Source organism: Acomys russatus, chromosome 22 (assembly GCF_903995435.1).
Source record: "Acomys russatus chromosome 22, mAcoRus1.1, whole genome shotgun sequence".
Classification (NCBI taxonomy): Eukaryota; Metazoa; Chordata; class Mammalia; order Rodentia; family Muridae; genus Acomys; species Acomys russatus.
Window position 1 is genome coordinate 30,153,728 of NC_067158.1, and position 14,390 is coordinate 30,168,117.

The 14,390-nt window shown below is 45.4% G+C and overlaps 1 protein-coding gene across 1 annotated transcript in view; it reads right to left on the minus strand.

The window, feature by feature from the left end:
• Window positions 1-516: 516 nt before the first annotated feature.
• The window catches only part of Clnk (cytokine dependent hematopoietic cell linker), a 72,083-nt gene continuing 58,209 nt past the window's right edge, over window positions 517-14,390 (minus strand). The window contains exons 13-15 of the mRNA XM_051164995.1: window positions 9,406-9,483; window positions 6,553-6,708; window positions 517-1,415 (exon numbers count right to left, since the gene is read on the minus strand). Of these exons, the coding sequence (XP_051020952.1) occupies window positions 1,245-1,415; window positions 6,553-6,708; window positions 9,406-9,483 (405 nt within the window). The 3' untranslated portion in view covers window positions 517-1,244. The remainder of the gene's footprint in view (window positions 1,416-6,552; window positions 6,709-9,405; window positions 9,484-14,390) is intronic.

Consider the following 14,390-nt stretch of genomic DNA (forward strand, 5'->3'; position numbering starts at 1 on the left):
TACAGGGCTGGGGATTTAACCTAGGGCTCACTATGCATTCTACCAACTTAACTACACCTGTCTTCTGTCTGGTTTTATTTCTTCATGAAAACTCAAATTGCATAAATGCTCCATGAATCTTACATGCGGTGTTTGCTGATAATTGAAGTCATGGCATATGGCCTGCGTATTTATTTCAATGGCACCTCATTTGGTGAACTTAATGTACTGTAAGAGTTTAAGGTAGATAAATATGCATTTTAAAGCCTCTCCCCTTCCTTTCTTTCTTTCCTGCCTCCCTGCAGCCCTCCTCTAGGTCAATTTAAATATTCTAGAGTGGACAATATATCTTGAATGAAGCAGTGACACAGAGCAGGCAGAATGGTTTGTGGTCCAGGCTCGCTGCTTTGAATGCCCACTGCCTTATCTGCATTATGAAGTAGAAACACATGCAAATCGTCTCTCCTGAGAAGAGACAACACTATGATGTGTTGTGCTGCTGTGAGCATCAGTACCCATCTGAGGACAGCTTTCCTCTCAGTGGAAATGTACCATTAAAATATTCAAAATGTTTTCACTGTTGCTCACACGAATGCTTGCTTTATGGCTGGGATGAGCCAGTAGTCTCTGACTTCCACTGAAGTCATCGTTCGCAGAGGAGGCTGAAGTTTGGGCCTGTGGCCTCTTCATGTCATAGTCCACATATTTCTGCTCTGTCTCCATGCTGGAATTCTTCCTCACACCACACCTTATCCCTGTAATTGAATTTCTAGGATTACAGACAAGTAGAGCTAACTATTCACTACCATTGTCAGCATCTAGGACCATCCAAATATTAGCGTCCTCGGCCAAGAGGTTACGAAATACAGTCAGCCTGATGTCCTGAACAGAGCAGCACTTTGGGGGATCTCCTGCCAGCTGCAAACACTGAAGCTGTCAGATCTTGTCACATTAGCTACTCATCACTAATATATGACAGCCACAGCTGTAGTTTTTTTCTGTTTAGAAAATACTTCTTAAAAGCTAGGTTTACTTTGTGCAGGTTATAAGTATTTCTTCCACGACTTAAGCTTTCAAGTCATAATCAAGCTCTCATGTTCCATTACAGAATACTTTTCTTTTTTTTTTACAGTCAAAAAGTCATCCTTTGAAGACACAGAAAATAATAATTTGAGATAAATGCAGATGACAGAAGCACTGAGTCCGCTGAGCTGAGGATGAGACAAAGCTCCGGCTACTAACGTGGAAACATCTGGCTGGCCTACTTACTCATGGAGAGCCTGGCTGGAGTACTGAGTCAGGAAGTGCCTGGTGAGAGGCAGAGTCTGCGTGAGGTAGCACTGTTCCTTGTGCACTCCAGCCTTGTCTTTCCCATCTATTAGGACAATGGGAAAATACTTGTAGTGTTCGATGATGTCTTCCACAGAATCAAACATCTGAAACATAGGAAGCAAAGTGAACACTTGTGAACACATCTGCTGCCTCTAAGGCGCGGTGGACCACTTTCATAAGCTTGACATAGAGAGATGTGCTAGAAGGTGATACAGATGCTATTGTTTTGAGATAGAGTCTCACCCTGTAGCTCAGCCTGGCCGGGTACCCACTCTGTAGCCCAGACGGGCCTTGAACTTGCAGCCGTCCTCTTTGCCTCAGCCTCCCTCAGGAGGCTTAGCACTGTAGGCGTCAGCTACCATGGCTGCCTGTTTCACTTTGTTTTGAGGATGTAGCAAGCAAGCGATTGTAGGCTGAGCAACAAGCACAAGGAGATGATAAGGGGGAACCAAAGTACTTGTGGACAACAAGTGAGCCTCACGGTAGCTCTTGAGATTCATGTCCTAAGAGTTTGCCCAGGTTAGACCACCTAGCTCAAAACCCTCCCTGCTCCATCACTGCCTTCCTACTCCATGCCTTGTATGGATTATGTGTGAGGTCACTGGAAATAAAGGCCGTGAGTTTAAAGCCTGGCTGTCCTGCCATCTACTAGCTGTGCGACCTGAGGCCAACTTCTTGTACTCAGTTTCTCTGTGTACAAAGGACAGCATTTGGAAGAAAGCCTTCCCCACATTTCAGCACACAGCGGGGAGGGGGCGGGGAAGAGGTGGGGGAAGGGGAGGGCAGAGAGGAGGCAGTAGATATGAAACCTTTGGAGGAAAGGGAGGTTTTGAATTTCACATCCAATTTCAAACTAAGGATTTTCTTCCTTTTTGCTTACAGTCAACAAAGCAGCCAATGCAGAGAACCTTTCTGTGCAGAGCTTGTCCATTGAATGGGTTCACAGCCAGCTAAGGGAGATCTCTTTCCTGGCAAGTAATCAGTCTGATGCCAACAGGCCTACTACCTGGGTACTTTCTATGAAACTACAGTATTAGGGAAGCGAGGCAGGTGCAATGAGCCACTCTCCCGTCCCATTCTTAGCATTGCTAGTGCTGTACCCACAGCTGCAGTGCCGCCTGAAAAGGCCGGGACAAGAGCCTGTAATTAAGCTCCTATTTTTATCTTAGATTTCCCCCCAGGAGAACAGCAAATGTCAAGTGTCCTAGTATTAGATACTAAAGTCTGTATAAATCTTTTGTGTCTGTGCAAACTGTAGACAGCAGTTTCTTTTCTTTCTTTTTTTTTCCTTGTTAGAAAAGCAGAAGGAGAGAGGAAGGGAGGGAGGGAGAGAGGGAGGGAGGGAGAGAGGGAGGGAGGGAAAGAGAGACAGAGAAAGAAAAGGATAAAGAAGAAGACAGGGAAGGTGAGAAAGAAACCTCCAGGTTATTGTCAATCTGTCTTTTAGTCGTAAAAGCTTACATTGTCAGGTAAGCATCTACCATCATTTTTAGAAGCTCACAGCTTCTCAGGGGTTTGTGTTGAGAGGTGTGGGTACCCACAGAATGGTTGCTGGTCCACTCTATCCTGAGCTAAATGTTGTACCTTCAATATATTCATATTTGTGACCTAGACTCTATGCCCATTACACTATGTGTTGAAAGCTTCAGTACCATTTTATTTGGTAAAATATACTCTTGAGGGGCTGGGGAGATGGCTCAGAGGTTAAGAGCACAGACTGCTCTTCCAAAGGTCCTGAGTTCAATTCCCGGCAACCACGTGGTGGCTCACAACCATCTATAATGTAACCTGATTGCATCTTCTGGCATGCAGGTGTTCATGTAGACCACTGTATGAATAATAAACAAATACATCATAAAAAAAATATACCCTTGAAGGAAGGAGCTCATCCCAGGTTATCATCAGGAGGCGGACGGGTCCTCGACATAGTCATGCGTCAGTGAGAGAGTCTAATCAGAGAGAAACCTGTGTTTCCCATGAGGTGGACTGCCCAACTCAACGACCTCCCAGGTTTTTGTTTGAGGACACATGGCTTTGCTTGCCCTTTGTGCTGGCAAGAATGGCAGACAGGTAGGTAGACCCTTCCCTGGATCTGGCCCAGGTGCTTCTTATAAAGCCCATGTGGTATAGTCCTTGCTTTTGCGTGAAGTACATAGGCTCAAGGAAAGGGCTTTCCAGTGTCAGTTCAGGTGAGATCAGATGCTTCATAAGCACCTGACGTTGTGTCCCTGCCATGGTATTTTCATGATGTCATTTCACACTCAGATAGCACCTGTGAGTTAGGAGATACTGTCTTCCCATGCAGTATGATGCTCACCAGATAGAAGAAACTGAGAGAAAATGAATACTATCCCCAGAAGCCCTCTTCCTCATCATGTGCTTCCTGATGAAGAGGCCAATGATGCTGTCTGAGCGCAGGTGGCAGAGCTGGGCCTCGGCTTGCACTATAGCATAGATTTCTGAATCTGATTTTTCTGATTCTCTTAACGATGTGCTGTTCCTCAGTATGGCAGAAGGGTTGGACTATGGAAGGCACATGGGGACCATCTCATTCTTACTGCAGGGCTCAGTGCCTTCCAACAACACTGGGAAGGGTCTCTGTAGGTTGTGGTTTTTCACAAGATGCCTGGAGCCAGTAAGCGCCAAGTAGATGTTGCCTGTTCTCAACCTGCAGTGCTTAGGGGTTGTCACCAGGCAGGATAGGTTCTATGTAAAAGTCAAGGTGTTCAAAAGGGGAGTAAATCCCAGTACTGCCGTTTGTTTACCATTTCTGTACTTCACGCTCATCATCCATAAAATGCAGATGAGCAGATGAGAGCAGCACCTGCCTCACAGGGTAGTTCCGAGAGAAAACTCAGTGTACCCATGGTGCCTGTGCATAGGGCATGTATACAAATGTTCAACAGATACATGAAAAGGAGGACTCATGTTTGGAGGGTGCAAAGCATAGAATTATGGGCTCACACAGAAATGGGTTTTTAAAAGTAGGCATCGGTTTCCAGTTAATTGTAAGAGCTTGTGGAGATTCTGATGGTGGGGGTCTATAGGTGGCGTCAGTTGACAGCTCTTTATTTCCAAGGCAGCCATGGAGGGCTCATGAGCTGATAAGATGCAATTAGAGTGTAACTACAGAGTTACTGTGCAGCCTCTGGCATGCTGGAAACAGAGCTGAGGCCTTAGCACAGGCTCTGCTTCTCCCCAGTAAATGGCACTTGATAACACGTCCATCCCAGAGATGCTTCGAGGACCAAGAGAAAGAGAGAGAGCAAATTACAAATTACCCGGTAGAAGGAAGGCCTGGGAGTAGTTATTTCCTAGTTCTATAAGGGAAGGACACCAGGAAGCCCAAGCATGTAAAAATCATAGAGTGGTTGTTGTTTGTTTGTTTTTAAGATGAAAAAATTCTATGAGCTAGAAGAAGATTTTGAAGGATACAGTGAACTTGAGCTGGCTGGTCCCTTCACCATAGTACTCTATCTGCATGGGGCTGCACCTAGCTAATGAGACGACTCACTAATAAATACACACACACACACACACACACACACACACACACACACACACACACACACGTAATAATTATGGCAGAATCTGTCCCTGTCTGTCTCAGGTTTGTTCATTTGCATGCTAGTCATCATACAAACAAGCTGGCCACTTGCCCCTTTAGTTTTATGCAGTGCCTTTGGAATGTGGCTGTGTCTTGCCACTTTTGTGTTCACCTATTTACCCGCTCAGTTCACACACCTGGGGCTGAGGAAAGGCTGGGGGACTGTTCTCACTGTCTATCTTAGTTACAACCTCGTTGCCCTGATTAAATACCTGTCCCCCCAAAAGCATTTCTTTCTTTCTTTCTTTCTTTCTTTCTTTCTTTCTTTCTTTCTTTCTTTCTTTCTTCCTAAGAAGCTGGTCCTGTTGGATTAGAGCTTACCTATAATGTCATTTAACCTGAAGGACATCTGTAAAGGCTCTATTTCCAAATGTAGTCCCATGGTGAATGCCTTGGACTTCAGACTTCATCTTGTAAATCTGGGATAGGAGACACGCACTCTACCCATGTCCCCCACCAAGAGATGAAACAGTGATCTGGAGCTGTTGAATGCCTGTCACTGAATAACATGGGTTGAGATCCTCAGACCTTGCACTTGAGATCAAAGGCCAGAGGGGTGGAGGGGTATGCCGGAGCTCACATCCTTAGTAGATGGCGATGTATAATAGATTTCCTTCTTCCCCATTTTCCCACTTATTTTTCATCCAAAAAAGCCTGGGAGTACAGCCTCTGCTTACTTCCTCCAGCTCTGGCCATTTGCTTAATTTTCTAAGACTCAGAGCTTCTGTGCCTCTGAGATAGGAATGACCACATCAAAAGGTTGTTGTGGGCTGAAGCGGTACGATGCACACAGAACAGACCTGGAATATGTATTCTGTTGAAACATCTCCTAAATTTACTGATTAATGTTTAATTCATTTTTTTTGTAGTACTATAGATTGAACCTAGTACCTCACACAGTAGGCAACCACCGAGTCACATATTCAAGCCTGCTTTTACCTTTCATTTAAGACAGGGTCAAGGCGGGCGTGGTGGCACACGCTTTTAGTTAGTGCCAGCACTCGGGAGGCAGAGGCAGGCGGATCTCTGTGAGTTCGAGGCCAGCCTGGTCTACAAAGTGAGTCCAGGACAGCCAAGGCTAGTAGTCTTGAACCAGTGCTCTTCATCCTAAATATGTGGGATTATTGGGCTGTGCTACCAGGCCCAGCAGCTCACAGATTTGCCACTAGATGGCCTCGCATCAGTACACCTGTACCGAGAATGGGACCTTATTGTAGCACCGAAGCTACTGCTGAACACACACACTCATTTGGAAGACCCAATCCTGTGGATAAATGGATGACACTCGATTTCAGAACTACCTGTAGGCGAACATGGGGAGGTAGGAGAATAGGGCGTCAGCATGGCCTAGGAGAAGGCCTCCACCGGGCAGAAAGCAGTTGCTCCCTTCTCAACAGGTTCCTCTAACAGGTTTAAGAGGCCGAGGGGCATTCAGTGGCATGGTGGACTGCTGGCTTGGTGAACTGAACCCAGCATGACGTGTACCATGAGGGCCTGTAAAGAGGACCATAGCAGTGTCTTTCTTCCTGTCCTGTGTTCACTGGGAGTGTGTAGACATGGTGTAGTATCTCCCGAACTCTGTGTTTCTTTTTTACTTATAGCCAAGGAAAGGGTAGTGGTTAGATTGCACCTACCTCATTTCCTCTGCGTCCCGTGCCCAGGGCAAACTGCTGACTGCTCTCAAGGAAACGAATTTTCACATTGTAGACTTTGTTCCCATAAAACACCGCCAAAACGTACGGTTCTGCCTTGGATTTGGTGGAACAATCTCGGACCAAAAAAGTACCATCCTAAAGCGAAAGGGATCATGGTTATCTTCTCAGATGTGCAAGGACCTTGGCCTTAAGGTGATGTGCGATTCCTATGTGGATTTAGTTTTTGGCAACTCAGCTGTACATTCCATTTAACTCTGAGCTTTGCTGAGTGTCTGTCGGGGTTAGGATATGAAGTGTCCCCTCAAGAGGCTTATGTGTTAGCTGGTGGTGATAAAGGGAGGCAATCTTTATTATTATTTTTTTTTTAAATTACAAACAAAACAAAGCAAAACCAGAAATTGTCTCATGATATTTTGAGTAAGTTGACAATTTTATGTTGGCCTGCATTCATAGCTGTTCTTGGTCACATGTGGTCAGCTGGACAGTTGGCAAGTGACAAACCTGAAAAGCCAAATGCCAAGTCTAGCCCTTTAAGCATGGTAGCTTCTGTCTCATCACAGGTGATGAGGATCTATCTGCAACTTTCTCTGCCTAAAGAATTCATGCAGTAGGAAAGGGCTTACAACTCCAGTGCCGAACATTGCCAGAGATCAGGAGAAGGGGACGAGGGCCAAGAATTGGAGCCAAACTGGGGGTTTATCATCTTAAACTCTGCAACGCACTTGTCAAAATAAATCTGGGAAATCTTTCATTTAAGTTAAATTAGCTCTCATAAATGGCAAACACATTCTGACAAAAGTGATGCAAACAGAAAAGGAAGTTACAGCCTCTCAGCTTAGACAGCGTGACTCCGTGTCTTAGGAGGATACAGCCTAGGTGCAAGGTGAGGAAGGTGGCATCTGAGGAGCACCAAGCCTTGCTTGCCACAGTGATGCCAGCACAGTTCACATGTGGGCTTCTGCATCTCAGTCCTCGAAGGTTGTTTGTTGATGAAAGCCCAGCTGTGTGAGTGTGGTAGTGCACTGGGTCCTGATTACCTTGTCTGGAGCCTACCATTACCACTTCTCATCCAACACAGCAGAGGCCAGACATGTTTGAGGCCCGACAGTAGAAGGGACAGAGATCCTGGGGCAGGGGACCAGCTAACCACCCTAAATCTTTACCCTACTGCAAAGAACTGTCATGGTAGCTAGAGACAGCTGAGACTCGGTGAAATGAATATTAATGTCTCTGTTGTGACCGAGACCCTGGCCTTAGCACACACACATACAAACATAGACACACCCCAGTCTAGGGGATGGGGTAGTTCCAATTATTCCTGGTAGGGTCAGGATGGTTTGTTAGCCATCTCCTTAGTCTTCAAATGCTGGGGTTAACGAGGTAACGTGAAATTAGTAACAAAAATAAAGTCATTCTTGTATGGTCTTGGAGGTTGGAAGTCTAATGTGGATCTCACTGGGCTAGGACCAGCAGGGGAGGACGGAGTCTGTGTGTATGACTCTGCTGGTCCCTAGAGGTCACCAGAATTCCTGGCTTGTCGTGCCCTCACCATTCTGACCTTACTTCCACAATCACATCTGTTCTCTGGTATCCCTTCCTTCCTCTTCTCGGGAATCCTAAGGGGTACCCTCCCCATTGCAAGGTCCCCAACTTAACCAATATGCTAAGCCCCCTTTTCCTGTAGAAAATGGTTCATCCACAGGTTCTAGGATTAGGACATGGAAATCCTGTGTGTGGGGAACGGCATGAGTGGTTATCATAGCAACTGATGGAATGATTTAATTTTTTACATTAATTCTGAGTTTTTTTATATATGTTGGAGACCTATCATTTATTCATAAATTAACTGACTCACTTGTATTGTATTTTCATATTTAGCAGTGGTCTGGCTGAGGATTTAGTGGTCCTTAAGGCATAGAAGCTTTCTGTTATTTCTAAGCAACCCAATATAGACCTTTGCCTAGCAGAGTGGTCACCCAGTAGTCACTTGCTTTGTGATGAAGGCTGCAGCAGTCATTTGATTTGGTTACAGATATTCAAGTTCTTCTCTCTTTTACTCCCATGGTAGGTCGGAACCTCCCCGTTCGAACTTAGCTTTGGCCTCAGAATTTGGTCAAGGAAGAGATAAAGTCTGTTACTTCTGGGGAGATGTGTGAAGAGCCAGAGTGTAAAAGTGGATGCACACCATGGACATAGGGCCTCACATAGGCCAACAAATCTATCTTGAATCTGGTATGCAGTGAAGAAATAGTATCTTGGGATTAATGGCGGAGATCTTGGGGGTGTGCGTTACTGTAGCATGACCTATCATACACTGGATTGCAGCACCCATGACCCCTGCTGTGCTCTCGAAGAACTAAGACATAGCAATTCAACTGTACCGTAGGTGCACGTTTAGTAAGGAGATGGAATTTGAAGAGAGTAGGGGAACCACTGTCCGTTGTGACCACTGCACCCCAGATACCACATGCGATTGCCCAGTGGCTCCCTTAGCACTGACATCTCTAAGAACTAATTTTTACTTTTATGAATAAAGACTCAACAACTAACCTTGTTTAGGAACTTGGGAAAGTTGCTTATCTAATAAATGACAAAAACCAAGTCCTAGGTCTGAAACCATTTTACATCTCTCTGCATTTTAAGACAACTGGTCCACAATTTCATTTAGTGTTCTTTCTTTAAAGTTTTCCTGGAGGTAACTAGAAACCATACCCTATTATCCCTTCTTATTCCTTTCTTCTCCCATGGAACCCCTTCTTCCCACGTTCCCTACTGTGTGTGCCGGCATGCAGAACCGCACAGGATGGCCACAGGAACAATGCAGGTCATTACCTTTCTCTCTCTCATTAACACCTCTTCCACAGCCTGGCGACTGCATTCTCCAATGTACCATTCATACCGCTGGACATCCTATGGTACAAGCCCAATGAGGAATATTTTAGCATCAAAGGGAGGTATTCATTACGGACTAATTAATTCAAATTCTAGTTATGTTCCACCCATGTCCAATCACAGACTAATTGATAGACAGTCAGCAAAGAACATTTTGTTCTGGGACCTGGAAATGCCCACTGATGCCAAGAGAAGATGGACACAGAAAAAGCAGCTACAGCTGGGGATTCTGGGGCTGATAGGGATTAAAAAAAAAAAAAAGTGGTCACTGGGAGTGGCCAGAAACTGCCCATCAGTTAGGAAAAGTCCATCATTTGACTCTTAGGAAGCATAAGCCCTCCATATGTCAACGATTTTATTTAATTTTTTTTTTAGACACGGTGTCACATCACAGGCTGGCCTTGAACTCACTATACATCTGAGGATGACCCAGAACTTCCTATCCTCTTGAGTGCTGGGATTACACTCAGCTCTCAGTGGCGTCTGCCTATGCATCTAGTGAGGTTTATTAAGGATGTGTGTAGACTGTGACATTGTGCTGTGCTGGTCACTGTAAAACTAGTGGTCAGAGCAGCCTGCTGCAGCCCTGTCCCTGTGTGTGTGTGTGTGTGTGTGTGTGTGTGTGTGTGTGTGTGTGTGTGTGTCTCCTCCTGGGGTCGTGTGGTAAAACCAAGACTGTAAGTGTAACTTGGATGGCTTTCTCCTGTATCACACTTACTTGCCCGAATGTCTGACAAGCAGTTTTAGTTATTTCTATTGTAAAAGTACCTTAAGAGGGGAAGGCAGGGCAGCGAGAACTGTGTGATGTGTGGAGAACAGGCTGTGCTCTGCTGCTCTAAGATACTCCACGTTGTGTGGGCAAGTGTCTTTCAGACTGTCACTCCCCGGGCAACTTCACTTTACAAAGCAAAGTTGGGTCTGCTTTGAGGAAGGATTTGATGACTCTGCTCCTTGCTGTGCGCATGGACGCCACCACCTGTCCAGCACCAACATGAGGCATACACAGCTTGTTCCTACCTGTAGACCTGCCAAAAGTTGATTGGGAAGACCAGACCAGGAAAGGGTGCACTGCTCTCACTTGGACCCTGCCAAAGGAGGGACTCCTAAAGCTGTGACTGACAGCCCCCAGCGACTTACCATCTGACTATGGATGCCTGCCCCAAGAGACAACAGACAAGGGACTGCCAACTGAGCCAGTGTTCCAGCTCAGCTCAGTCCCACTATTTGCTTCTCACTCAGTTGCCATGGTCTGTTTGTCAGAACTTGGACCTAAAGCTCACCGTGGTGTCCTAGGCAGCTGGCTTGCCTCTGTTGCTCAGTGCTAAGCTGCCCTCTTGGGTCTGTGGCAGCTCTCCAACTGTGTTCCTTAGTGTGTCACTTGCACTGACTCCCTGCACACAAATCAATTCTTGGCCTCCACTGGGGCCTCTTTGAACTCTGTGACCTCTTTAATCCTTTGTCACCCCCTACTAGTTTATGACATTGGGCTGGAGAGATGGCTCAGAGGTTAAGCGCACTGACTGCTCTTCCAAAGGTCCTGAGTTCAATTCCCAGCAACCACATGGTGGCTCACAACCATCTATAATGTGATCTAATGCCCTCTTCCAGCCTGCAGGCATACATACAGGCAAAGCACTGGATACATCATAAATAAATAAATAAATTAAAAATTGTAATCCAAGTGTTAATATCAGTCATTCATTCACATTGGAATAAAAGAATTGGGGGTACCAATGAGCAATCAAGGGAAATCAGGACCACTTGGTAAATAGGAGCCAATGAAACTGACATAGCTTATGAGTTCATTACTCAGTGAGTTCTGGCCCTGTAATCTGCTCATTGAGTTACCAGGGTCACAATGTTGGGTCGCACCTCTCCAAGACCCTTCCTTAGTCAGTACCTCACCTTCCCCACACTATTTCTCTGGACCATTCATGATGCACAATGCTCATTCAACCAGAATGTATAGACAAGTGTAGCAGAGGCTCAGGGAGACAAAATCTGCCACATAGTTGGCAAGAAGCAGAGACATGCATCAAGTTTTGAGTTTCTCATTGCAGTCTCTGGTCTTCCCAGCACCACCATCCAGTGATGGGCACAAGTGAGCATGGTCTGGCCAGCATGCTCTGGTTCCTACCTACCTGCTGCCTCACTTCCTTTCAAACCATCTCATATCATGGGCCTGGCCAGTCAGACATATCTACTATTACAACACACACACACACACACACACACACACACACACACACACACACACACACACACCAGCTACCCTGAGCTAGGCACTTCTTAGAATCAACCCTCTAGTCTCTGACATTCATCTCAGGCCACGATGCCTGACAAAGAGTTCAACACAAAGGAAAACACAATGTATGCAACCACAGGGGTGCATCTCAAAAGCATTGTGCTCAGTGAAACAAAGCCAGGAACAAAAGAGCCTCTCTCTGGCTCTGTTTAGAAAGGATTCTAGGAAGGGCACAGGGTAAGGGTGGAAATGGAAGATGCTATCTGGGGCCTGAGGTGGGCAGGAAGGACGCTGCTGCGGTGTCGTGGAAATGTGTTTCCTGAACCAGGTTAGTAGCTAGCCTGGCGTTTTCATTTGTCAAAAGCCACGAGACTGTACATAACACTTGCAGTTTCTGATATTTATTGCATGTGAAGAATGTCTTAAGTAGTTCTTTTGTTTTGTAAACACAAACACTGAACCTAAAACTCTTATCTTGTCTGAAGCCTCCTTTGTAACAAGTCTCTTTACTTTATTCCTTGAAGTAGAGGAACTTGTTACAAAGGAGGCTTCAAACAAGCTAAGAGTTTTGAAGTGCTGGGATGGACCAGACCCCTACCCTAGGCAAAGCTCAGGCAGGCTCCCAGGAAGAAAGTGTCTGAGAACTCAGCTCCCTGCCAGGGTATCAGCCTGCTGATCACTGTGCTCACTGTGGTAGCAGCTCTGGGCCTCCTGGCCAGTCCTGGGCTTGGGAGGGTTCAGCCATGGTCAGCTTCCTTTACTCACTCATATGTTGTTCAAGGTGGAAGATGCTTTAAATCAGCGGTTCTCAACCTTCCTAATGCTGAGACCCTTTAATACCGTTCCTCATGTTGTGATGACTCCCAGCCATAAACTTGTACTGTTGTTACTTCTTAACTGTAATTTTGCCACTGTTACGACTTATAACGCAGATATTTGATATGTGATCCCCAAAGGGGTCATGACCCATGGGTTGAGAATCACCGCCTTAGATGCTGTAGCTAGGGCCTTCTTGAACTATCTCAAGATGTGGTACTGAGGGGTATATGGTGTAGGTTAGTGCTTGAGCAAAGGCCTTGGAGGCCACTGGGTGACAATGAGGAGGAGCTCATCTTTAGTCCTTTCTTGTCCTGTGAGTGTCCACAGGGCACTGTGCTGGTGTTAGCTGGTGTTAGCACCAGCATTTGTAGTCATCCCTGAACAGAAGACATGAGGCCTTTACTCTGGGAGCCTTTAGCAGGCTGGGGGTCCTGCTATGCCTTTTAAAACTCACAATAGAATATACACAGCATAAAAAGCCACCATTTTAGCGACGTTTGATGTGTAACTCATCACATTAAATGCATTTATATTGCTTTAAAACCACTGCCATTATCCATGTCCAGGAGTTTTTCCATCTCTCAAACTGAAACTCTGTGCTCACTAAATAACAGCTCTCCATTACTGTCTTCTCCTTTCTAGTCCTGGGGAGCTACCTTGGTACCTGATGTCTCTGTAGACCTGGCTGTTCTGGGAACCATGCGCAGCAGGATATGTTTGTCCTTTAGTGTCTTACTTCACCTAGCATCATGGTTTTGAAGTTTATCCATGCACAACACATTTTAATGAATGTGTGTGTGTGTGTGTGTATGTGTGATATTTTGTTTATCTCTCTGTCTGCAAATGCATACCTGTGCTCTTCCTACCTTTTGACTATCGTAAATAATGTCATAAACACAAGTATTCAAATCCTGCTAGGTTCTTCTCTTTCTTCCTAAGTTCTCTTGGGGATATGCCCAATAGTACAATATGGTAATTAGTTTCCACTTTACTATTTTGTCTGTGATCTGGAATACTGCTTTAAGAAATCATTAGCATAGCAATGCAAAGTGAAAGCAGTCACTTTACAGAACATTTCACAGACATTGTTATAGAGAGTATTTAGGTCTGTCATAAGTCATAAGATTTATTGAGCTGGACAGGCATTGGTGGCACACATCATTAATCCCAGCACTCAGGATGGGGAGGCAGGTGGATCTCTATGAATTTGAGGTCAGCCTGGCCCACAAAGTGAGTCCAGAACAGACAAGGCTACACATAGAGAATCCCTGTCTTGAAAAACAAACGAACAAACAAACAAACAAGAAATATTAGTTGAACTGTTGAAAATGGATCACCCTGATCTAGTCCAGGTGTTTCCTATTCCCATGGGAAAGGAAGTCAGGTTCTGGGAGGACTTTGGTCTCATGTAGATGTTGAGCGAGTGCTCAAGAATGCTAAAGCTTGTGAGAGTCACAGAGTGAAAAACATTCAGGTGCATGCAAAGGAGAAATGGTAAAGGATCCTAAAGTCGACAGGAGGAATGGGGGAGCTGTTAGAGAGTTAGGTAGGGGCTAATTATAAGGCCAACCAAGACATTTAAGATACAATGCGAATTACAAGGAATTGATCAGAGATCCAGATGTTTCGTGTACAAACCTTGAGAAGCTCTGGAGGAGGACACTCGTAAGACGAACCCTTACCATCTTTTTTGGTGCTGTAAGTAATGCTACAAGCGATGGAGGGAGGGGCAGATAAGACACACAGGAAACTCACTCTCCTTAGAGGATACCATGGGTGCAAGATGGACTGAGCAGCGGTTGAATGAATGGAGCCGATTTTAGGGAGAGATCAGGAAACACATGAAGGATAAATAAAGCTC